This window comes from Sceloporus occidentalis, unplaced genomic scaffold (genome assembly GCF_023333645.1).
Source record: "Sceloporus occidentalis isolate IW3139 unplaced genomic scaffold, rSceOcc1.0.p SCAF_154, whole genome shotgun sequence".
Taxonomy (NCBI): Eukaryota; Metazoa; Chordata; class Lepidosauria; order Squamata; family Phrynosomatidae; genus Sceloporus; species Sceloporus occidentalis.
Window position 1 is genome coordinate 1,206,466 of NW_028317134.1, and position 26,660 is coordinate 1,233,125.

Sequence of the window (26,660 nt, forward strand, 5' to 3'; positions counted from 1 at the left end):
ACCGTAACAAGCAGTATAAGAATGATTGAAGGAATGGCAAAAAAACATTCCTTTTTCCCCAATGGTTTAAACTATTTTAATGAACAAAATGCTATTTTATACACTATTGTGTTCCTTTTTTAATGGCCATTCTTCCAAGTCCAAAAAGAATACACACAAACGGTAAAGCAATAACGGTTATTATTATAATACTAGTTCATCTGTTTCATAAAGAGTGCTTATTAAAGAATGTGTTTATTTAAAATATGTGTATAGCTTTATTACTTTGTAATATTCAGATCCCTCTCTGAGAAAGGAAAGATGCCTGGAATATTCAGCTCTGTATCCTGTCAGTAGTGAAACTGCTTGTCACGGTCATACAAACTATACAAACCCATTACTATTGATAACGGTCCCTGCACATAGTCACATAATGGGACCTCTGCTCTTCTGTTCGCTGTGGACAAGATCTCTCATCATACCCTGTTGCGCTGTAGGGTCAGGGCTGGTAGGGTTTGATGGGAACTGTAGGGCTGCGTATCTGAAATTCATACCTCCTGGGTTTTCTTTCTAAGTTCTTTGAAATGTTGGGAAGGATGGGAATCAGTGTCCCTCAAGAGATGCATCATGATTTTTTATTATGGAGGAGCATAACATGCCATATTGAAATACGGTAATACTTCTATTTGAAAATCATTTTATACCTCAAAACACTTGACCTACGAAGATCATGCGCCTTTCTGTGGAATAGATGAAGGTAATGTTTTTCTTCATCTCATGTTCCACTTCTTAGGTGGTAAATCAATATTTATTGAAGGTTTTCAACATTTTCAAGTAAATCTGAACAAGGGAAGAAGGGTACAGAAAAAAGAAAAAGGGGGGGGGAATAGGTACATGCCACAGGATGCGATAAAACGGGTAGTACAGCATCGATACATATCCCCAGAGCAACGTGAACATGGAACCCGGAAGGTTCAAGAGGTGACACAGCTAGTACCTAGAGCAATATGACGACGTGACACGCGAAAATAAACAATCCCTGTCTACTTGGACATGGTAAGGATTAAGTAGGGAAAACCAGCAACAAGGGCCAGCCCGAGCAGTGGACACCAAGCACCAGCAGAGAGAAGGGGAAAACAGAGGGAAGGAAACAGAGAGAGGGGAAAAAAATAAATTAAAAAAAAAAATAAAAAATAGAGGGGGGGGGATCACAAAAGGGAGGGGGGGAAGCACTTAACTTAGTATCCGAGAAGGAACTAAGCGGCCGCATCGGACAAAAGGGGGAGAACCTGTGGACCAGACGCGTATGCAAGCCAATGGAACCATGTCTTTAGGTACCTGGCCGCTGCATCATCCGCTGACAGAGCTAATTCCTCAAACACGCGGATGCGCTCGACACGAAGGAACCACTCCCGGAACGTAGGGGGGGAGGGATCACCCCAATGAAGGGGTATCAGAGCCTTGGCCGCCGTCAGCAAACGGCGGAGGACCGACCTCTTGAACCAGGAGATAGAGAACGAACCATGATGGAGGAGGAAAAAGTCAGGAGTAAAAGGGATAGGGACGTCAGAGAGAGATTGCATGCACTTATGGATTGCGGACCAGTAAGGGACTATGCGGGGGCACAGCCACCACAAGTGTAGAAGGGAGCCAGGAGAATCTTTACACCTCCAGCATTCATTAGGCAAGTCAGGTCTATAACGAACTAGTGCCGCAGGGGGTCTGTACCACTGAGCCAAGAGCTTGTAAGCCATTTCTTGATCCCCGTTGCTCAGAGAACAACGATGGGTCAGAATGCAAACCTTTTCCCATTGCTCCTCCGAGAGAACGACCTGCAGCGAAGCCTCCCACCTCCCCATAAACACCGGGGGCACAGGGGTTAGGGCAGCCAGCAGCAGACTATAAAGGTGGGACACCCCGTGAGTCAGCCGATCAGACGACACACAGAGAGTCTCAAAAGTGGTGAGGGTGCGAAATGTGTTGTGTCCCTGCGCCAGGGAACGATAAAAGTTGGTTAACTGCGCATAGCGGAACCGATCGAGGAAGGTAGGCGAAGCCGGTGCGATCAGATGTTCCAGTGGTCTAAGCCCTGCAGAAGTGACAAAGGAGCGAAGTCTAGAATCAGTGCCAGAGGCGACAGCGGGGAACAAATCGACCCCCACGCCTGGAGGGAAGTCAGGGTTGTCCCTAAGGGGGGTAAGCGGGGAGGGAAAAGTGGTTAGCCGCGCGCTACGAGTTAGAGAGTGCCAGACGCGCAGGGTGGCCCGGACAAAAGGGTGAGGAGCAGCCAAGCGTCTCGCGGAGGGCATCGACAACCAGGGGAGGAAGCGGACAGGGACACCAAGAAGAGCGTCTTCCAGATCGACCCACTGCTTAATGCGGGAGGTCTGGGACCACTCCACAACACGGAGCAAATGACACGCCCTATAATAAGTACGTGGGCAAGGCAAAGCCAGGCCACCCCTCGACTTGGGGCGAATCAGCGTGCTAAATTTGATGCGCGGAGCACGAGTTCCCCAGACAAAACGGAGAAAAGCAGAGCGAACGGAGGCGAAGAAAGAAGGCAGTATCAGAAGCGGGAGGGATTGAAATAGGTACAGGAGGCGCGGCATAATGTTCATTTTAATGGTATTTATCCTACCCGACCACGAGACCGTAAGTCTCGACCATTTACCGAGATCAGAGCGGATAGTCGCTAAAACCCCGTAAAACCTCGTCAGCCAAACCCCGAGGTATCGCAGCTTAGAGTCGCACCAAGCAAAAGGAAAGGAGGGCGCCAGCTCCCGACGGTCAGACGGAGGGAGATTAACATCGAGAATCTCGGACTTGGACATATTGACCTTGAAGTTGGAAAGCTCCCCAAAATCAGATATTTCCTTCAAGATAATCGGCAACGACAGCCGCGGGCGAGAGACAACAAATAGGAGGTCATCAGCGTATCCGAGAACCTTGTGGTGAGTTTGTCCAATGGTTAATCCATGGATATCGGAATTGAGCCTGACAGCCTGAAGCAGGGGTTCTAGGGAGAGCACAAACAGCAGGGGCGACAGAGGACATCCCTGCCGGGTGCCATTAGCAATAGTGAAAGAGTCCGACAGGGCACCATTGATACGGAGGCATGCAGAGGGGGCCTGATAAAGCGACCTGATCCAAGTGAGCAGGTGAGGACCGAAGCCCATGTGTCTAAGAGTGGCAATCATAAAGGACCAGTCTACCCTATCGAAAGCTTTCTCAGCATCCGTGGAAAGAAAAATGGAGGAAATGCCAGAGTGCTTTGCAAAGTGCATCAGGTTAAGAGCACGAATCGTACTGTCGCGCGCCTCCTGACCCGGGACAAATCCCGTCTGATCGGGATGAACCAAGCGGGACATGAAAGGTTGTATACGATTGGCGAGAATTTTTGCAAACAATTTAAGATCAGTGTTGAGGAGGGAAATGGGTCTATAGCTGCCGCATTGTTCAGGATCTTTACCATCCTTGGGGATTAATGTGATGGACGCCGAGAGAGTATGCGCATGAATGCGCCCACCGCCTAAAACAGAGTTAAACGCCTCCACAAAGTGGGGACCAAGTAGGTCAGCGTGGTGTGAGTAGTATTTTAGTGGGAACCCATCCGGGCCTGGGCATTTCCCAGAACGGGACGACTTAATAGCCAAGACAAACTCTTGAAGGGAGATAGGAACCTCCAACGTCGCCGCGTCCCCGGCAGGGAGACTAACCCGCAACGTCCGCTGTAGATATTCCAGCAGCCTGGCCTCCCTCGCAGCAGGGGCAGACGCACTACCGGAAGGGGTAATGTTATAAAGGTTCGAGAAATAGGACACAAAGCTAGCAGCAATGTCTGAGTGGAGGAGGCAGACCCGACCACTGGCGGAGCGAACCTTTGGGATATGGGTCAGCTTGCGGGAGCCACGAAGCGCCCTTGCCAGGTACTTACCGGGCTTATCCCCGTGTTCATAAAATAGGGCCCTGTAGTGCAGGAATGCTCGTTGGGTTCGATTATTGAGGATGGTCGCTAAATCCCCCCGCAACGACACCAGTCACTGCAGGTCGTCCCCCGACAAGGAAGCCTTGTGAGCCCTTTCTAGCACAGCAATACCGTCACATAGGGAGGAGATCCGCTCCCTCTCAACCCTCTTACGGTGGGAACATATGCGTATATAGTGACCCCGAATCACACTCTTATGGGCTTCCAAGATCGTGAGATGGGGGACCTCGTCTGGGAGATTTTCCTGGAAATAATGGGTGAGGGCCCTCGTGGTGTCAGCTTCTATTACCGCATCAGTCAGCAAAGAGTCATTAAGGCGCCAAGAGCGCCGGGAGGGGCGGGGGAGAGATGAGGCGAGAGAAATACCCACAGGGGCGTGGTCAGACCAAGTGGTAATCCCAATGTGAGCGCGGCGCAAGAGGATAGCATGGTGATAGGGGAGAAAGAAATAATCAAGACGGGAATAGGAACCATGGGACGTCGAGAAAAAGGTATAGTCTTTAGTAGTAGGATACAAGGCCCTCCAGCAGTCTACAAGGCGGTGCGTCGAAAGCAGAGAGGTAATCCCGCGCAGCACCCGTTGCGGCGTGCGCGACCTACCCGTGGAGGTGTCCATGTGGGGGTGGAGAGAGACATTGAAGTCCCCCCCCCAGCACCAATACGCCCTCCTGAAAGTCTCGCAATTTGTGGAAGACAGTCCTAAGAAGGAGATGTTGGTTAGTATTAGGTAGATAAAGGTTAGCAAAGGTGTACATCTGGTTCGCAATCGATCCCTTTAGCAGAAGATATCGCCCGTCAGGATCAGGGCAGGAAGCCAAGACCCGGAACGGCAGGTGTCTGGAGAGGAGAATAGCCACCCCTTTAGTCTTAGCCGAGGGATTACAACTAAAGAAACCCGTGGGATAGAACCGGTTCGAGAGCCTAGGAGGGCGGCTGCCCAAAAAATGGGTTTCCTGAATAAAGGCTATGTCCACATGGTCACGTCGTAGGTCATAGAGTAAGCGAGAGCGCTTCTCAGGGGTATTCAACCCCCGTACATTCAGGGACAGAAGATTAAGGGACGCAGCAGGCCCAGACATCGCGAGAGGGACGGGGATAAAGGGGAGAAGGAGAAAGAAAGAAGAAGAGAAAAAAAAAAAAAAGGGGGGGAGGAAAAGAGAGAAATGGGAAATGGAAGAGACCAAAGGAGAAAAACAGTAATCGACCAACGGGGTCGTACAATACACCTTATACGCCTGTCGAGAGAGTGAAAGAGTCACTCAGCACCTCTAAGAGGCATGCACGACAACACAAGGGCGTAAGTGTGGGGGAACCAAGGCAACCGGAACAGAAACAATGGCGGAACAGTCAAATAACACAGCAGCGAGCCGCCGCCCGCAGACACAATAAGAACAATTCGCGACAGGGCAAGGCAAATATGGACAGGCACTGAAACAGAACCACAGAGCCACAACCCACCCCCTGCCCAAAAACAAGCAAACACCCTCACAGAACAGCAGGTGCACATAAAGAAGACGTAAGTAAATATATGCAGAGGTAAACCGTCAGAAAAATAGAGATACGTACATAGACACATAAGGGCTCTACGACAAAAGCAGCCCCAACATAAAGACGCAGGAGCCCCGCAGTGGCTCGAGCAAAGGTGCACGGCGGGGGCGTGTGCGGAGGCACCCACTACACCAGCTGGAGCACAGAAGTGGTGCGTGGCACACACACACAAAAACAAAAACAGAAAAAAAAATAAAAATAAATAAATAAATAAATAAATAAATAAAGGTAATTAAGAACGATATGCCAGTGTACAGTGTAGAAATGCGCGGAGGCACCAGTAGCATCATCTAGGGCACACAAAAAGGAGTAATAAAAGGAGCAGTCAGTGTATAGTGTAGAAAGACACGGAGGCATCAGTGACATACGTAACAAAATAAATAAAATGAGTATCTGGGGCATAGCGAAAGGACGCGAATGTTCCTCTTCTTAAACAGACACATTTCTGGTCCAGAAAAGTTAGGGATACTATAGTGCCAATCATTTACTGATTCAAGTTGTGTATAGGGCTGCCAGTCACTTACTGGTAGGGACGCCAATCGAATACTGGTTTAAATTGGGTGAAGGAATGCCAATCACTGATTCAAGTTATGCGAGGGTCACCACTTCTTAACACCATATGCACCCACGTACCTGGCCCTATGTAAAAAAGATACTCAAGATTATATATTATATCAATTAATCTATTTGGTTAAAAAAATATGGGACAAAACCATATAATTATTTTGACAATGATTATTTTATTTGTATCAACATACACCATTGTATTTGCTTATGTGCGTTATGGTGTGCATTTGTGATGATGTACATGTGTAAAGATAATTAGATTAGGCAATTGAGTTAGCCAACACCCGGTAGCTGCAACTCTAACAGAATTTGTGGATTTCTCAAATTAACCTAGGATCTGAAAAGTAGTGTTGGGTAACATTGAGTGTCATCCCAAATCCTGATGTATTTATGGTCCCCAAAGGACTGGAGTTTGGCAGCATGGGGGGACTTGTATTGCAGTTTGTAGAAACTGACAAAAAAGTAACCCAACTAATTATATCCGTTTTTTATGTGAATATTCATATGTATCTTGAGAATTATTAACCAACGAATTAAATCCACATTTTTAAATATTAAAAATATGAATTTGATACATCCCTGGAGAAATATTAAAAACACATTCAGTTGACAATAAGCATGTGCTAATGGCGTGCATAATGCTGCATGGCGTGCCTACAAAATATTGGCAAGATATCTAAAATATGAATTATGCACTTACTTTATAAATTAGTTTCCATTAACCTCAGGCTTAATAATTCAAGTACTTTTTGGAAATGTTCTTTAACTGTACATATGATGTACAATAATATACTGTGTAGGTTCTGTTAACCCTCAACATTTTGAATTTATAGACTTCTGGTAATAAAGTGAAAACAGATGCCAAAAAAGCGTTTATAACTGACTTCGGGTTGAACAGATCAAATGGGTTAACACAATAGTATTATTACTTTGTTCACCCATAATACTTTAAGCTTTTAACCTTGGAAGTTCCCAGCTTTGGCCAAAAAGTGCTCATGACTCTTTCCATATGTTCATTCCTTAGGCCAAATGGGCTTTCCGTGGACCACTAATGGTCTGTGGAAACGGCGAGACCTATGCCTCCAATGTCCTCACTTGCTTCTTCACCAGTGAAAAGATGGCATGCTGAGATGCCATACCCTAGCTACTACCTGTGGCTCATTGACGTCTTTCTGGTGTTGGGATTATTTTTTTAAAGAATATTGATTGTTGATTATATTGATTTTTTTTTGTAAAATTAATTTAGGTCAAGTATTCACTGCCAGTATCGCAGAAATAATTAAGGGCTACTCCTTCAAGACCATTATCAGGAAACTAGTTGGAGAGAAGCAAACTAGGATGGCCCAGTCTGAATATGATGACAGCTACCTGGGTAAGAAAAAAATGATTTACTGTAAGCATGTTCACTGTTAATAGTTAAGAAAAATAAAATTTACTTACGGACATGACCCTCCGCATTGCTATTTTTGGAGTATTGGGAGATATGCCAGGTTCTAGATAGTTAGCTTCATGACTGATTTCCTCAAAGCAGCACAGCTGGGCAGCCACGTGGAAAACATGACTGTTGGGATGTATGGCTATTAGACTCCAACTCTTTTGTAGAAATCCTACATAAGTATCTTGTCTTGCAGTTATCTTTGTTCAGCTCTTTATAAAGCAGCACTTTGTGCTCCCTCTGAAAGAGTTAATAGGAGTTTAATTTCTTGTAATCTGTACTGAACCACCATACCATTCTAATCATGCTCAATAAATTATAGAATCCATGATATATCTACAATTGTTACAATAACTCATTGCAAAAACAGGATGTAGTCAATTTAGAAATTCCCTTCCTAGAGTTTTGTTCTAATCCTGCCAGGATGTTTTATTTTTATGCATGGAGAACATTTGATTTCCTTAGTAACCTTTCGGGCAGAAGAAACCGAATATTTCTTCAAAGAAAATGCAGTTTTTAGTATGTAAAAGGAATTTTATGACAAAAAAAACTCAAAACATTAAGCTAATCACAATTTCTTTAAATATTCTGGTTGAAGAGGGAAACTCTTGTCTTGCTGTCAGAATGTTCTTATAGACATTAACAAGAATGACACATTTAGCTAGAAATATTGTAGAGCAGAAAATATAGAATAATTAGGGTAAAGATATATATAAATACAAAAAAAAAAGTACATTTTGAATACAAAATTTTACAAAGATCATTACCATTGCCATTTATGTTCTGGTCCTTAATAATTTTGGATGCTCCGGACCGCTAGCTCTAGGACAGCTGATTTGCTGATTACACATAACAAGGCAAGAATACATACAATAATCATAAGTCCGAGCAGTCTAATTACTTACTTCCCTGACGCCAACTATCTTTCATGGGGGAGTCTATAAACAAGCCCCAGTTCCTTTGACATGCGTGTATCTTTGGAAGACATTGATTAGGCATTGTCTATGTTTTTATTGTTTCCCTGGACAGGATACTCGGTTGCTGTTGGAGAATTCACGGATGACTCTGAACAAGGTAATATACCATCTCCCAACCACAGATCCTTGAGCATTAAAATTCCTGTAATAGCATCCTTTTAAAGCAGTTATCCGCATGAGTAATGCGTCTCTCTTGTTAACAATGTGTGTATTAAATATTAAAGTGTGGGGGGAATAAGTGGGGAAAGGAGGAAGCAATGTGTCTTAGTTATATGATGTACGGACATTTCTAAATTATGCCACAAAAATGATAAAGGAAATACAGATGTGACCTATTGTAGGTTGCCACATAACAAAAAATATCTGATTTGTTACTAACAAACGTCTGGCTGTTGTAGTATATTACATGTTTTGCTGGCTTAGTGACCCGAGTTGTCTTTCTTGCTGAAATACTCACCAGGTCTTTAAAAGAAATAATTCAGTATTTAGAATATTGGAGTTCTTTCCAAGGCATACCCTTTGATTTCAGGTCTTGTAAGATTCTGTATGTTTTGATATATATATATATTTCATCTGGATTAAGAGTATGTGCATCACAATAATACCAAAATTTCAATGTTTGACTTTGTGGAAAAAATCTAAAAAGTAACCATAGCTCCTCCAACTTTTAAGATGTCCACTTTGTAGAAATGTTCAACTTCCCTTGCAGCCACGGTATATCCACGGGTCCTCCACCATAGTATGTGGACATTTTAGCCATGGGTGGTGTCTTTAAATAATCATCACCCCCTGCAAATGCATGGAGGGATTCTGCAGAAAATGTGATATTAATGGGGAGCGCTTTCCTGCTACTGATTGGCACTTTTAAGCATCCAATCAGTGACGTGACAGCGGGACTAGGGAGGGGCATGCTGCGCAGGGCTGCTCTTAAAGATAATTCACCCTATTTTTGCACAGTCCAAAGAATTCTAATGACATTACTTACAAAGTACTTTACTAGGCATTGGTTGTTGGTGAGGCTTCGTAAGACACTAAGCGATCCCTTTATAAGTATGCAGATTACAGTGAAAGCATTCAGTTACATACATGTAGAACTCAGTGATACATCCATGACATTTTCAATCATTGCAATAGTTTAAATGTAGCCACTTATATTCTGCTTTCCGCCGGAAAGTGCTTGCATCCTCATGCAGAGGACACTGGATTTGGTGTAGTTATATTTTGTGGCCAAGCAGACTCTGTAGAAACGATGGTAACAGGAACCAGCTGCAAACAGAACCTGTCTTTGTGCAAGATGCTTGCAAGAAAAGATGAAAGGCTCAGCTGCAGCCATTTCCACCATATAACAAGCTGTTTCTGATGGGAGATCACATTGATTGAGTGTGTTTTGGAAACAAACTTCCTTTAACCTTTTAAGAACCAGAAGGGTGTAGCCACCCACCTTCCCCTTCAGCTCTTTCATTTTTTTTAATAATACCTATATTGATTTAGTGATCCAGTATCGTTTAGAAAATACATTAATAACATGTGTTATTTATTATTTGTTGTTTAAATTATGCACTTTATTATTGTATTCTTTATTTATTTTACTTTTTTAGAAAATCAACCACATTTTTAACAGTCAAAAAAGAAAAATACATTTTTTTAAAGACTACTTTGAACCCTATAAACTAGATGGATAGGTACAGAGATGATATTGAAAACTTTAAAATTCTTGTTTAGTTTAATACTATTTGTATTTGATTAATTTGTTACATACAGAGCTGATCACATTAATTACTAGTTTTGTCTTGTTTGCAGAGCTCGTGGCTGGAGTCCCAAGAGGAGCGCAGAATTTTGGCTATGTATGTAATTATATTCCAAACGAACAGCAAAAACTTGGACTAAACAACTAGAAATGTGGAGGATACAACTTAACCTTTTAAACATATGTTAGAATTGCTGTATTAAATGTTGCTATGTTGACATTTTTTACTTTTATCATCTCATCATTTAAAAAATGTTTTATCATCCACATTTTTTCTTGTCATCCAGTAATAAAATGCATTCTCTAAAGAGCCAGTAAATTTTAAAAATAAATAGAAGTTATGTGTCATCAATGAGATGTATCTACTGAGTTATCATTTTGTGAAGCAGTCCAAGTGACAGCTGATAAGCTGCAGACACGTGCCGATGATGTCAGCACATGTTTCATCCAATCAGAGATCGGGTGCTGACAGCATGCTCTTCTTTCACTACTCCTAGGAACAGGACTGCTCCATTTGGCTCTAGTTAAGATCGCCTCTATCGATCATGATAAGATTCACACTGCTAACAGGCGCAGTGATGAACTGTTGGACACCGAATGATTACTATCTGTTAAAAAAACTAATCGGCTTCTTTTGATGACACCAAATATATTTTTAAAGTTTACCGGAACTAAATTGAATTAAAATCTGATTTTATTAGGAAGGAAAAAAATTATGACGTACTCTTGTTTTTCTTTTGAATATGTGACTTTAACCAGATATTTAACCATTCTTATTTCTCATTTATTCTAGGTGTGCATAATCAGTTCTTCCGAAATGATCTTCATTCAGAATTTTACGGGTGATCAGGTAAGAGGGAAAGCTGAGTAATGAAACACGTGCCCTATGGTGAACTTTAAATGAAACGCTGATGACTGTTCAATCATGGGGCTAAGGGGCATCTAAACTATCCCAGACTCCCCTCAACAGCCTCTATGGTCGGGGGGAAGTCTGTGGACCTGATAACGTAATCTCCCTAGTGTCCTGTGCGCGCCCTTCTATTGGAGAGTGGCAGGATGTGACGTCATATCCCAACATTGTGCAGTCAGCGACACACAAGTCATAGAGGTATAGTTGGGTGCTAGTTCTGTGCTGGTAACTCCATAGACATCCACCTGCAGTTGGGTTGGGGGAGCTTTCCCAGGCCCTTGTATCTTTAGGTGGCCGTGGTTTTAAGGCTGTTGAACTCTGTTATACACTGATACCCAAAAAACATTATGAGAAGAAGAACACCAGGAGAGCAGAGGGGGTATAGTAACATGAACCCGGTAAAGACACCGCAAATGACAATGATTTATAACATTCCTGTACATTTTTGAAAGGCGGTGGGGAGGTCATGATATTCTTTCAGCAGAGCCTCGTATTCCATGGTTCCATAAACTAGTTACCTAAATTTTATAAATTAACAGTTATTCAACTTGTGTAATTGTTAATATATGTGTATATGTTCCCAATATATAATTCCTCCAGTTGGAATGCACCAATCTATTATTGGTTAAGTAAATAGAACTTCAGTCAATTTACTTTTAGGTAAGCTGTTTACAAGTCAAAGTTCATCCCATTTCGTTACAATAACATTGCCAGAATATAGTTATGTTGTACGTGTGGTTTGCTCAACTTGTTTACAGAATGGTCTCTGGCCACCATGAAAACAACATAATGTTTCATGGTTCAAATGCTTCCTTAAATAATTAAGGTGGATATTATCAGATTCCGCTGTAATAGCGAGTGGCGGTTTGATGCCCACTTTATGTCTTCCTGTCTGCATCGGACATAGCGTTTGAAGGCATAACTATATCGGATATTTATTAACTCATAGGGAAACACTTCAGATCAAATGTAGAGTCACATAAACATATATTATAAAAAGAATAATTTGAGGATTGTGATAGCAGCCATACTCATTCATAGTAATCATGTAAGCCACTGTACAACCTCACAACTGCTGTGTCTAGTTACGCTTTGGCTATTAAATGGCGTAGCTGGCCCGGCAGGGGAAAGGGATCCTTTGCTATTTTTATCCAACAGCATTTGGAATATAAATCAATCCCTTAAAGAAAGGGTATGATACGCCCCTATTTAAAGTACCCATTATACAGAACTATGGTGGTAGGCAATGGAAAATTGGATTACAAATACATTTTTTGTACTGTATAATGTTACTTATATGTTATTTTTATTGCATGACAGCAAATCAAACAACTCCTTGACGTATATCGGGACTAAAATGTACCTTGGATCTACTTAAAAAAAATAAAATTACAAAATATGTGTTATAAGAACTCTGTCCTCAACGCATAGCTTCAGTAATGCATCCTACAGCGTTGAGATCTTGATACGTTAATAACTGTTAGAAAGAACGTAAGTGTGTTTGTAAAATCTTTCAACATTTTTGTGGTTGCAGATGGCTTCATACTTTGGATATACCGTTGCTGTGTCTGACGTAAACCATGACGGGTATGTTAACACGAGTACTGAATGTTTGGGCAGCTTCTAATTACCTCCAAGGAGTAGTGTTTTGGTGTTGGGAAGAATTATTTGGGGAGCGGTGTTCAGAGCCTAGAATCACTATTCCTGCTGTAATTATGCGTTGTTTATACAAGGAACCAATTTCCTTTTTGCCAAAGTTGCTTGATCTCTATTAGCTCGCTTTATACGTTTGATAAGGGCAAATCACTCAATTTAAGGCAGTAATTAAATTATGTTAGAATTGTCTGACACCGAAAAGGGAAATACGGTGATTGACATTTTATTGAATACTAAAAGTTTTCTTAGCGCTAATATAATAATTTTCCAAATATTTCTTTGGCACTTGTTTTTATACAAAATAAATTATTTTCTTTCACACAATATTTGCATGTATTTAATGTTTCCACAGGTTCAATGTATTAGTGGATGCTAGTTTATAATAAATTAATGGCTTAAATATTATGGAAAGGTAACAATTATGTTTAAATAAATAATAAATAATAATAAATATTAATAATAAACAAGTAAGACATAGTTCACAGAACATTCACAAAAGACGTACAAGCATCCACAAGATGAATGATAAACAAAATATTGTTTTTAGTGCCAGAATCTAGTCCTGTGCTTTGCTATAAAGACTCTTTGGCACCGACAGAGTTTCATTAAATTTCATCAAATGGATGCCAGTTCTTTGGCATCTCACACCCAGGCCGGAGAAAGGAATTACGTGTATTTTAAGTAGATTTGTTTAAAAGACATACGTAAAACAGATTAAATACATCGCATGCAAATGGGGAAATTTTGTTTTGTTGACAGAAAATGTAAACATTGAAATCTAGGAAGCATGTGTGAGTGTGTGTTTTTGTTACTGGTATGAATGTGTATCAATTAATAATAAAATTACCTCTGCTTAGTGGCACTGGGGAAACACAAAGAGAAAATTTAGGTCAAACTGAATGGTCTCAGCATGTAGTAGTAAAAAACATTGAGAATGACACCATACCGGTGGCAGAAGAAAGAAATGTGTCACTGCATCTATAACATGCCCTGGATCTGCAGCATTCCATTGGATCTAAAGCATGCCACTGGATCTCTAGAATGTCACTAGATCTGTAGCATGCCACTGCATCTATAGTGTGCCACTGGATCTCTAGAATATCACTGGATCTCCGCACATTTTAGAGCACACATTTTTGCTTATGCATCACATTTGTATAATCTCTAAAGCCTTTTATTGTAAAAAAAAAATCTGCATTGAGGCTCCTAAAGATAAACATGGCAGTGGTGTCAAGCTTTGCCGTTTTGTCAAGACTGGTACTTCCTTCAATTAAAATACAGTGAAATGATTAGCATTATTTTTCACTGAGACTGTCCTGTTACCCTAATAGACTTATTTTGTGTGGCCCTTGAGAACTGACATTTGACATCCCTTCGACCTCCCACAACAGTAGAATACTCTTAACTCGAACATTCCATAGGGTATTTCAACAGAATATAGCTTTGCTTTTTCTGATGGTTCGTCACATTTCGTATAAACATATTATACACAAGCTATTCAGCCATACTCAGAAATCCTCTGGATAAACTTTATAAAACACTAGGTCTACTCTAAACACACCTGCTGACACACATTGTAGTTATTTTTCATTTTAGCTGTTAGGCAGCTATTTGTTGCCTTCAGCGACACAATCCCCAGTGATAACGATGAAGTATGTATGCCCAATCATGATGTTTATTTACATCACTTTGTATATAAAAACACACAATTTCTCTATGAGTGCCAATGCAAAACTAATCTGCTGTGTTTATCCATCCTCGTCCTTAAATTGTTAACCACGTATGTAATCCATGTAGAAAAAGCTTAAGCAGAGGCATGCGGAATAAAAAACGCATTCCGTAACTCAAATTGTGTCTCTTTTTTGAACATGTTCTAATACCTCCTATCGTAACCATTTTTCTCCCTTGGCCTCACCACCTCTCTGTCAGTGTCCCCATACTTCAATTGAAACATTCTCCGGGTAGTCTCATTGTCATGTGTACATCCCACGAGACAATATTAATACCAGATTTGTATGGGCTATTACAAAAGTTGGTATGGTTGCCCACTGCTCACTCTGTGTATTGTTGTGGAACTTGTGATGAAGCTAATGCGCTCTTCATCCCGTACAGGTTGGATGATATCCTGGTTGGTGCCCCTCTCTACATGGACCGTGAGTTTGAGAGTAACCCCAGGGAAGTGGGTCAGGTTTATCTCTACTTACAAGAAAGCCCTCTGACATTTAAAGATGCCCAGGTGCTAAGAGGCGCTGACGTTTTCGGACGGTTTGGCAGCGCCATTGCACATCTAGGAGATCTAAATCAAGATGGATTCAATGGTAACTATAGATACCTTTTTTAGTATTCTACCATGCAAAGAACATTCTGCAATATTTCCCATCACTGCCAGATGAACACATTCAATAGTATATTGTTAGTGAACTTGAGGAGCACTGTTAAAAATAAACAATATGCTTAATTGGTCCCATTTCTAGATATGGTAAAATGTAATTTAATTTTATTTTGATGTCAACTGTATTTTTTCATGTAATTCTGTCTTTGGACCACGGAGGGATGGAGTCCTAAAGCCCACCGACCCTCTCCTGTTGCCCCTTTTTTAGGAAATCAGAAAGTTGGGTGTGAGTGTATCACAGGGTTCTACAGTCCTAAAACTCACATTAATGTGTATTGGAACCCCATGTTTGTAAATACTACCAAAAACCTTCTTGCAATAAAGTGGGGAAGTTCCTTAACACATACCCACCAGCATTTCATGTGTCCAAGTCGGGACACCTCACTTGGGGGGACATAACAGAGGCAGGGCCAGAGGCGTGAGTCCACCGTTGAGGTCCGTCCACCACTGCAGTGCTCAATTCAATGGCAACATGGAAGCTGTTACAGGACAGACCTATATTGGATTAACAGCATAGAGGGTTGGTGGGGGGAGATCAGATCTTCCCAATGGGTCCATAATCCCCACTGCCCGCTGTAAAATGTAACAGTTGGCATGACGTAACATAACGATAAGATGTTCATATAGTATATACATGAGGTCTATGTATATATTGAGTTTATTTATTTATTTACAATTTATGTAGCGTACTATAGAATGCAGGATTTGGTATACTGATCTGTTTCAATCAGTAGCTGTAGGAGGGAATAGTGAAGACAAATCACTGCGAGTACAAGGTGAGGTCACATATAGGTCAATATCGGGGCAGCCAGCAGTGGGTCATAGTCCAGGTCAAAAGCAGGAGTCACTCCAGGCAGTTATTAGGAGCGATTTCAATAAAAGGAAGAGGTCAAACCCAGCTCCTCGCAGCAATTCTCACTTGACAATGTCTGAACAGACTGCCAGAGCTTTAAAGGGTATTGACACCTGCAGTCAATTTCCTGAAAGTTCACGAGACTCAAAGCAGAACCTCTACTGGAGGACCACAGTTCCCGAGGCCATCACAAATCTTTAAAACATTTTTGGGCAGGACTGCTTTCCTGTGTATTTTTGTGTTAAATCATCCTATATCAGTCATTTCTTTTTTTTTACAAAGTATGGCTGAAATGCAGGTTTACCCCACATTCAAATATATTTAATTTAAAAATCACATTTTTATTTCATACTGAGGGAACTGTCAAAAAACAAAAAAAAAATGAATTGAAAAGTTGAATTTGAAGTTAAAAAAGTTTAATTTCCCACGCTAAAGAAAACACATACAGAATCAAATAAAAATGCCCACAGCTTCTGCTTTTTAATTTTTCAGTTTATCAGTACAATTGTTTTAAGATATTTTGTTTGAAAATAAAAGATTATTATTATTTTACCCTGGAAATTCTGAGACAAGTGGCAAATGGTATATTTATAATGTGCGCTGCTCTTCAAGAAACATAACTAGAGCTCCATGGAAGTTATGACCCTGTTCTGTTACATATATAATATTTATTTTAATCCAGTAACATTAGTACAAGCTTTTATTTTTTTACTTAAATTTGCTGACTGTTTTTTCCCATTGCATTATATGTGAGAATTGGACAGTTAATAATTATTTTTTCTTAAATAACCGACTGATCTGGAAAGATAGATGTGGGAATAGTGCAGATGGCAGACACTCTGACATTGAGTCCGCATATGTCAAAAAGTTTCAGTAACCAAAGGGTGGCTTTTGGAGTAGTTTAGACATATGCTTTTTTTTCTCACATTTTCTGGGAAGTAGTAGGGATAAAGACCATTCTACTATATAAAAAAAGGGGTTTTAGCATGTACTTTGCACACATCAAAGGTGTGATGTTAATTACAACACATGTATATACAAATTTGCTGCTTGGCTTATACTTCAGTTTAACCTGTCAGTATATAGAAGAGACACAGGAGAAGAGACACATGGTCAAGGCTGGATTTATATCCCAGATGGAGGCAGACGATTCTGGGAGTTATAATCAATTGATTTTCATCCAATTAAAATAAAAAAAATATACATTTTTATTTTGCAGATATAGCAATCGGCTCTCCTTTTGCTGGAGAAGATCGAAAAGGCAGGGTGTTTATTTTCAATGGAAACAGCAATGGGTTAAACAAAGATCCTTCTCAAACACTGCAAGGAACATGGGCCTCCAAGTCTATCCCCCCAGGATTTGGCTTCACTCTGAGAGGCAACTCAGACATAGACAAAAACGATTATCCAGGTACTTTATTTCTGTATTTTTTTTATACTTTTTGGGGGCTCGGTAATTCCATCTGTCCAGCATCTGGAAAGAGAATCACATTTTCTATGTTCTGTAGAACTCATTGTTAATTATGTTGAACTTTATCCAAGTTGACATGCACATGAGTTCCACAAGCTGTCACAGTGACACCACCACAATGTCTCGCTCAGATTATGGTTTGTATATAACTTCAATGATGTCATACGCTCAAGCTTGAAAGAATGGACTTGTGAACATACACTCCATAAATTAGATGTGGCATTGAGAACGGATATGAATCCAGTGTTCTTTGTTGTTTGCTATAAAATGTCCAACCATGTTTAGAATTGTTTTAGTGCAGTTAATTTTTTCTTTGATGTGAAGAAATGGAACAGAGTAACCACTAGGAAGTGGCAACCATGATTTAGTGGTTTGCAATGACTTTATCTTGTTCTTTCTGTTTATATGGTTGCTGCATATCTGTTATCCGTCAAGAAATGGTTTATATAGTGACCGTGCTCATCCAGATATTTTCTTAATTATGTGGATAACAATCATCAGAACTGGGAACTTCCCAGGATAGGCTACCTGGAGCTTTCATTCTTCTGGCAGAGTTCCTTTATGAGGTGGCAGGGAATTAGAGCGGGAAGAGAGTAGGAGGAAAAGTGGGTGCCAGTGGGCATGACCAAATGCTGCTCCCCTGAGTGGAGAAAGAAGAGAGCGCGACCCAGAGACCTGGGGAAGTAGAGCTTAACCAGGAGACTCCAGGTGAAACCTGAAGAGTTCCCAGGTGTGATGAGAGTCATGCGCTTCCACTGCTTTACTACGCAGGCACCAACTACACTCCATTGTCCATAGTTAACGAACACACTCTCCAAATAGTATTAACCTTTCAGCTGCCTATTAAAATGATTCTGAATAGAAATTAAACAACCAATGCCTTTATTTTTTTGGAACATTTCAGTATGTGAATGCACCCAACGTTTGTAAATATATGACCCTATTCAGCCAAAATACCTCCATTACTATCTGTATACCGAAGTGAAAATACAGTATTTATATTTAACTTTGTTTCCTGTGGAAATCGTTTAATCTGCTCATTTGACCTCTTGCACTGTATAATTTGGGGAATAGTTCATAAATATAAGAAAATGTTCTTCTGTCTGCGTTGTTTGTGATCCAAATATTCTCCACATTGCTCACAAACGTATGAACCCCTCAGGTAACTTGTAATTGATACAGTGAATAACTCTCCAACCTCGCAGTTGACGTTGCCTTCTTCAGGCAAACATTTACAAACAAATCCTGGATGGCATGTGATGTCATCTGTATCGCGCATAAGGCAATTTAATATTCCTTTACAGTGTTTGTTATAATAATGTCAGCATGCAGTCTCCCAATTTATTAGTTTCTTCTAAAACTAACAAAACCTTTACCCCTTCTAGCACTTTAGGCGGTCTGCATAATCCAGCCGTCTAGATTTGTTTAACTCTTTAGTAGGCTGGAAGGTCTATAGAACATCTGTTGAATTACCAACCACCAAATTAGCTTTATTGCTGTTAATTTTACATAAAACATGGTACTTGTCTGGTTAACTCAAACAAGTAGTTATTATCAAATTAATTACCCAATTTTTAAATGTTATTCACATACCTCCGATTACATCTGGATTTAAAATCCAGCACAGATAGTAATAAAGCATTCTTTTTTGCTGTTCTTGTGGTTTCCTATGTTACATTATATTATTTCTGTGAAGACAAAGCTGGAAGTGAGCTGTTTCAGGTTCTGACTAGAGGATGCCAAGAAACCTCAACTTTGGCAAAAACATTGACATTCTACGTATCTATGTATGCAGCGTAAGAGCTATGATTAAATAATTCAGAATATTGTAGCTTGAGTTTATGTCTGTGAATGTTCTAAAGTATCCAGGTCTTTTACAGTTAGTCCAAAAGTGTGTGACTTCATGGGTCCCGTCTTCTTTGGCCTAGGCTCAACAGATAATATCCCATACTGTGCCCATTTTGACCGTGCTTGCCCTATAAGGCCATGTTATATATTTATACCTGTTTTGATGAATGGTGGGCTTCAGTATCATTGGCCAACTGGAAGTTGTCTGGCATGTCAGTTTAGTCCTGTTTAACCCGAAAATAGAAGAAAAAGGTTGAAATGCCCCTGGGGGATCAACAGATGTGATTTTTACATTGTACTACATCCTGAAAAATGGTTCCAGCCCTTCAAAGTTAAAAATAGTTTCCTCAAAGTGTCTGCCCTTGAAATGTAGCTCGTCTCTTTATGTCAGATCCCATTTGTGATGTAAAAGTTTCTTCTTGCTCGGTAATGAAACATGACATAACCACAGCCAGTAAATTCCCTTATGGCCGGACCCTGCCAAGTGCAATGTTCGAAAATTCGAAATAGTTCATTTGCCCTGGCTTACATTTGCATATGTTCCTGTGAAAGGAAGAAGTAACAGGTCGCAATCATCTTGTAACTTTTAATATGTTCAGTAACTTTCTGTAAAGGAAAGCATTTCCGAGTAAGGCACAAACATTTTTAAAATATATAAATATTTCTCTAACTTTTATTATTAGTGATATGGAAAGTGGGCATGGTTACATAAAATCCATATATACCCCCTTTGTATTAAAAGGGAGATTTGCAATTCCAAACTCTAAACATAAAATTAACATAAAATTATTTTAAATGGACATCCACACTATACAAAGTGTATCCTTTTATAAAAGACAAATGGTTTTATTCAAAAGAAACTTCTAAAAACACAAATAAAAGGCACACTGAACAACTCTGCTTCATTTGTAGAATGTTGTGTAGGTTCCAGGGATTATGTCATTGGTAAGTTTGAGTTCTCAAGAGGAGTTTGTTGTGAGTAGAACTGAAATGTTAGCAAATCATCTTTCCAACCTGGACCGGCTCTCGCTCAAAATAACAATGTTTTGATGTCTGGTTAGGGAATACGAACACATCTGTCACCATTTTTCTATCCCTACTCGCTTCATTGTTATGATGAAAAACTCAACAGCGGTGTGTAAGAATTTCCAAATTCATCCTTGCGTAGGGATCAAATATCTCACTAAATCCTTCAACTGTTTATATTCCGTTGTTAATGCTATCGGACTTTAAACACAAAGTAAAGCTTTTTTGAGCATACATCTGAAAGATAAAGACAGACTGGATGTGTGCATGTATTTGAATAATATATATATATATATATATATATCAGCCTCTTGCCCAGCATTATATATATATATATATATATATATATATATATATATATATATATATAGAACATGGTGGTACTTGGTTCATAAATGCTACAAAATTCAGAAAATTTCTGTTTCTTCCTAGATCTAATTGTTGGTGCTTTTGGAGCAGGTAAAGCGGTTGTTTACAGGTAATGTGGAAAAACCTTGCTTGTAAAGCTTTCTAGAAATAATAGTGTATATAAAAGTGTTAGCAATTATTTACCAGCCTGCAAGTGCAAGTTATGCAACTGAAGATCACCGCTAGATTGTAATCTTATATGCATAGGGCCCTCCTTACCTTTTGCTTCTGTAAATCCAAATTGTTATTTGAAGCACTTTTACGCCCTGGTTACCCATTATGTAGAGCTACAGAATATTATGGAGCGGTATGAAAAAAAAAATTTATAATCAATGAAAGTGTTGTGCCCCACAAACTAAAAATCGCCGACATACAGGATGGGTGACACAATGCATTCACAACACACAATCGCTGTGTATAATGAGACATTTCATTTTTATCCCATGTAGTAATGTGGACGGCGGTTTTTAGATGCTATGGCATCTAGGTCTAGGTCTAAGAGGGGGCTGGCACCAGTTTGTGTGATAAAAGATATCTCATATACTCCATCTGACAAGTGATCATAGTAGTTGTTTAATACCTTAAAGTCTTAGCTACTTGATCCATATAAGTGATTCACAATGGGACTAGCACCTTGAAACATTTACATGGTTAAAGGCAAGAAACCATTGAGACAGAAAGGTGAAAGGTACTTTGCAGATCACATATGAGCTTTAATGCAAATTGTTGATGCTATATAAATCTAAAATAATAATAATAATTATTATTATTATTATAATTCCTGTGTATTGCTCCTTACTCAAAACACCAGAAATGTTTCTATTATTATTATTATTATTATTATTATTATTATTATTATTATTTTAGAATTATATAGCATCAACAATTCAACAATCAAAATGACACTATTAAATGGTATTTGCATATAAGAATGCTTTAACAAATGTCGCTTAACCACAAATGGAAACATTTCCTTGAAAATCTGTACATGTACAGAATCAGTATCTGAAAAGACTCAGCACAGCCCGGATAGTGAGGCAATATATATATATATATATATATATATATATATATATACATGCCTAATTTAGGTTTTCAGCTGTCTGAAGCTTCCATACAGAGGCCGGCGTTTAACACGTTGCAGAACAGTCCTCTGGATTCCATGCGTTTTAGAAGAATGATGCAAGAACAGACGGGGAGTTAGAAAATGGGGGAGATAAAGGTTACTGAAGGAATTTCTGTATTAGGATAGCAATCCATTAATGGGTTTAGGTCCAACGTGACAAAAGGATTAACATAGACAGGGAGGACTTATCAGTGTAAGTAAGTGAGTAAGGAGCAATACATGGGAATTATACCATTGGCTTCTGGGGAACCATTTTTATAAATATAATCTCCCGCTCATTTTATTTTCCCGTGGCAAGGCAGGGAATATCTCTGCTTTTCACTGCGCATGTGCAAGGACAATAAACACGCTACATGACATCGACTGTCATTCTAACACGCTATTATGGCTTGGAGGAACTGGGTGGGTTTAGTTTGACCACAATTTGCCACAAACGGGGCTATGGTTCATAAAGTGCCTATTTTTCACGCTTTATACCTGTGAAACGGCTAAAAGTTTTAAAACAGTATAAATGTGGTATCAGCATTATTTTACCATTTAATTATAACAAAATGGTGACAGATCTATTTGAAGTAAAATAGCAGCATTCTAATTCAGCACCAGTAGTGAAAAAATGGAAAGCAGGCAAAATCATTGCTTGCTTCACTAATACATGAAAAATACGTCTTCCTTTAAGAACCTTGTTCCTAGGGTGGGAAATTCTATTCCTCTGTAATGTCATGTCTGCAAACAGATGCAACTAGACCTTTAATTTAAGTGTATACAATAATTGTTACCTTCGTCTTATGTGTCTGTGTGCCAGGAACTCTGAAACGGGAAAGACATAAGTAAAATGTAACACTGGGCATCACAGTTGCCGGATCATTTCATACTCTTTCGATAAATGTGTCCCATGTCCTCCTCCTGAACAATGTATCATATCTGTCTCATATAACTTTGTCTCTCTCTTAACCCAGAGCCAGACCCGTAGTTTCTGTGGATGCCCAGCTTCTTCTCCATCCAATGATTCTGAACCCAGAGAATAAAACCTGTCAGCACCCGTTTTCCAACTTACTTGTGACTTGGTAAGAAAGTTTCCTTCGTTGATATTAAAAACATACTTTTTGTTATTAAAGCTGTAATCCTATGCAGATATGTTTGTCGGTTCCAATGAGTGTCCTTAGTAGTTTGTCATCTACCCTTTGTTGGTTCCCACAACATCAGCATTCAAGACCTTGGAGTTCAACGGACAAATATAATAACATCGCCAACTGTGTGTTGTCTCAGTGGCCTGTAAAGGAAATACTGTACATCATGTCTATGCTAGCGGCATTTTTTCCAAACATATGCATACATTTCTCAAATACGTATGTAAAATGTCAAGGCATAATACTGAATACCCTTAAAATAGAAGAATAATGTTTCAAGATGTTGGAGGGTATTGGGAAACTCATTAAGATTTAGCATTAGAATGCATGAAATTATTATTTGGACAAGTAATGGAATATTTCCTCCTGCAATTCTTGTGTTATTTTTTTACCGGGCAGATAATTATCCACTAGAGAAGTTCCACTTCGTGTATTTTCAGTAATAGAACAATGAGAGTTTAATGCTTTGCATTTCATATAGGATTACATGGCCACATATTGGCATTTGTGACATGAGTTGAATATCATTCTGTTGGTCAATACAAAAGTAATATTGATGATAAATGTTTAAAATGAAACTACAGCTATAAATCTTATATCACTGCAGTGTAATAATCATTAAAACTTAATCCACATGCCAAAGATATAACCGCAGTCTAACTGGCTTCTATGTAACAAGTGAACAGCGACATTTCAATACATTGCACGCCTCCTGGAAAATCATGTATTTTACTAACATGTATATTCTACAGTTAAATAAAACATTGGAACTAAGGGTCATAAAATATTAGCTTTTGGTTAAATATAATTTTCCAGCTTGTAGTATTTTTGTACCTAACACTCAGGTGAGTGGAGACACTGCTTGGCAACTAGGCATCACCATATGTATCATGGAAAAGAGTGCATTTTCCATTTTTTCTTAGCCAAATTCAGTTCTTGAGTTTTACACAAACGCCTCAGACTTATTCACGTGTTGATGGCATAAATTCAAGATTTAGGGAGTTAAATATGCATATTAGCCAAATAAATATTTGAAGATTAGATTGTCATTCAAATGAGAAATAACCGATTCCAAAATACATGTTTGGAAATTATAAGAATGTTCAGTTTTAGAAACTTCGTGTTTTTTAAGCACATGGATAGATATAGAAAGGACCTTCAAGAGGGCTGGATTTATTACATGAACCACTTGTTGATAAATAACTACTTTTGAGCTACATAATGTAAATCGATACAGGATTTATTAATATTAAGCATGGTTACTTCAGTCACACATAGATGAATTATACAGGGCTATATTTGCTAATAATATACTATTAAATTCAAATTATAATGCTTTTATTTTCTTAATGACAACCTCAATCTGTTGACAGTTGGCCTTTGTTTCGTCTATTGTTTTGGAATATTTGTGTTCCTTCTCTCCAGTCATTGTAACCTTGTATTCTGCATCTGAAAACAATTAGAAGAAAAATCCAACAGGCATATAATTCCTTGGTCCAGGGGGACATTTTTAGTGTTTGTTAGCCAGCTGTGTAGCTTGTTCAGAATACACGTTGATGGATATGTCTGTGTGAAGAAATTGTAGAAAAACGTGCAGGGAAATGTAAAGGAAGTCCAAAATGGCAAGGACAAGTCTCCATCCTCTATCAAAGGAGATGACAAGCCGGAACCTCTGCCCCAACTGATAGTTATCATAACACTTTGTAGTGTAATTTCAAAGCCTCTAATTATATGATTCCCAATGCACAATAATATTCACCACCTCTTAAGTTGGTTTTCATGGAACCTATTATTACGGGAAATAAATGTTAATATTATATCTGTCTATCTATCTATATGTTCCTTGTTTTATTTGTATATTTGTATCAGTTATATTAGTTTTTCAAGAGGGCCATGTAGCAGTCTTTCGCTTGTGTCAGACAAATGTGACTTAGAAGCACTGGATTTATTAAACTTGATTAAATGAGTATGAGTATACAGAATTTACAGCTGGATATAAGTATAAGATCTGATGCCATATTTGCAATTTTAAGCCCGATCATTGTCTCTCTCTAATTCAAGGGCATACGTAGAGTATTTGTCACCCGATGCCAATTCTACCTCCCTTAAACCCATAACTCACACATATACATACATATGTATGTTCACATACACTTACACATTCATGCTCATACACACTTACATATACACATCCATGCTCACACATGGACATTCATGCTCACATACAAACACTTACACATGAACACTCATGCTCACACACACATACACATCCATAGTCACACACACTTATACATACACATGCATGCTCACACATACATGTTCACACAGAAACACATAAACACTCATAGTCACACACACTTACACACACATCCATGCTTATACACTTACACAAATACATCCACCCTCCTACACACACACACAAACATTTACACATACATGCTCACACACAAACACTTACACGTACATGCTCACACGCAAACACATATACACATCCATGTTCACAAATTTACACATACACATTTATGGCCACACACTATCCTCTCACTACTCCCTCCCTCTTGCACCCCCATTCCGTTACTGGCATCAGCTTTCTCTCTGGCACTCGTACACTGTGCACCCGACCTCACATTTAACCACGGGGGTTGTGTAACCTCACGTTACGTGACCCTGCTGTGTTCCTGCTCTCCTGAGCTGGTCCAAATTTATCCTCAATAGTGAAGAATTTTGAACCTGCCTAAGGGGCAGTTGTGGTACCCCCCTATGTCACTGCTCTCATCTATTAACAAAAGGTAGCAGCAGACCTATAAACCACCTTAGGTGGTGTTTATGCTTTATGAACAAAGGTCAACAAACCCAAACCTTCTGATGTAAGGAAGTTTCACTTTACAGAGAGAGTGGTAGATAAGTTGAACAGCTACCCAGCAGAAATATAAGATGCTAATACAGTGAGGGACTTTAAACGTGCCTGGGATAGGTATAAAGCTATCATGAATCAAAGAAAGACAAACGACTAATTAAAGGTTTGAATCTCTAGAGCAGGAAAGACTAGATGGGGTGAATGGTTCTTGTCTACCATCAAATTATATGTTGCTGTGTCTCTAAGGAGCTTTACAATTACCTTAACCCTACGTTTTAGTAAAAACCTCTGTTGCTGCCATAGTTGCTTTCTCTGACAACTTTAGGCATCTAGGGGAACGTATGTAATCAGTTTGGCTGAATAAAAAAAATAATAATAATGCAAATAATCCATTAAATCTGGTAGTTTGGTAAGGAGTGCAGTGCTCATGGGGAAAAATCCTGGTGAAAATGCAGTACCAGAATACTCAATAACTTCATTCTGTTCCTTTTGCATTTCTTATGGGAAATTACCCATACATTCTTGATTTCTCCAGAGAGTCCAAATAGTCTGCCATAATTACTCCTTAAATCTTGACAGCCCCTCACTTAATGGTGTGTAAGAAATGTGTGCTACAGTAGGGTATGGAGCATGCCAGATGTGTCCTCTTGTTCACTTTAATTATATTACAGAGAGGAAAGGTGGTCTTCCGTTTCAGAATATTGTGATTAGAGGTTCCTAAAGAGGTTTTAGTGTCTCATAAAGA

The 26,660-nt window shown here is 39.5% G+C and overlaps 1 protein-coding gene across 1 annotated transcript in view; it reads left to right on the forward strand.

Moving 5' to 3' along the window:
- Positions 1-26,660, forward strand: part of LOC149280542 (integrin alpha-8-like) — a 72,176-nt gene that overhangs the window by 14,749 nt on the left and 30,767 nt on the right. Inside the window, exons 7-15 of the mRNA XM_089500399.1 lie at positions 7,329-7,454; positions 8,547-8,591; positions 10,295-10,338; positions 11,035-11,091; positions 12,686-12,738; positions 14,920-15,125; positions 17,272-17,463; positions 20,830-20,875; positions 22,888-22,995. Coding sequence (XP_089356525.1) covers positions 7,329-7,454; positions 8,547-8,591; positions 10,295-10,338; positions 11,035-11,091; positions 12,686-12,738; positions 14,920-15,125; positions 17,272-17,463; positions 20,830-20,875; positions 22,888-22,995 — 877 coding nt within the window. The remainder of the gene's footprint in view (positions 1-7,328; positions 7,455-8,546; positions 8,592-10,294; positions 10,339-11,034; positions 11,092-12,685; positions 12,739-14,919; positions 15,126-17,271; positions 17,464-20,829; positions 20,876-22,887; positions 22,996-26,660) is intronic.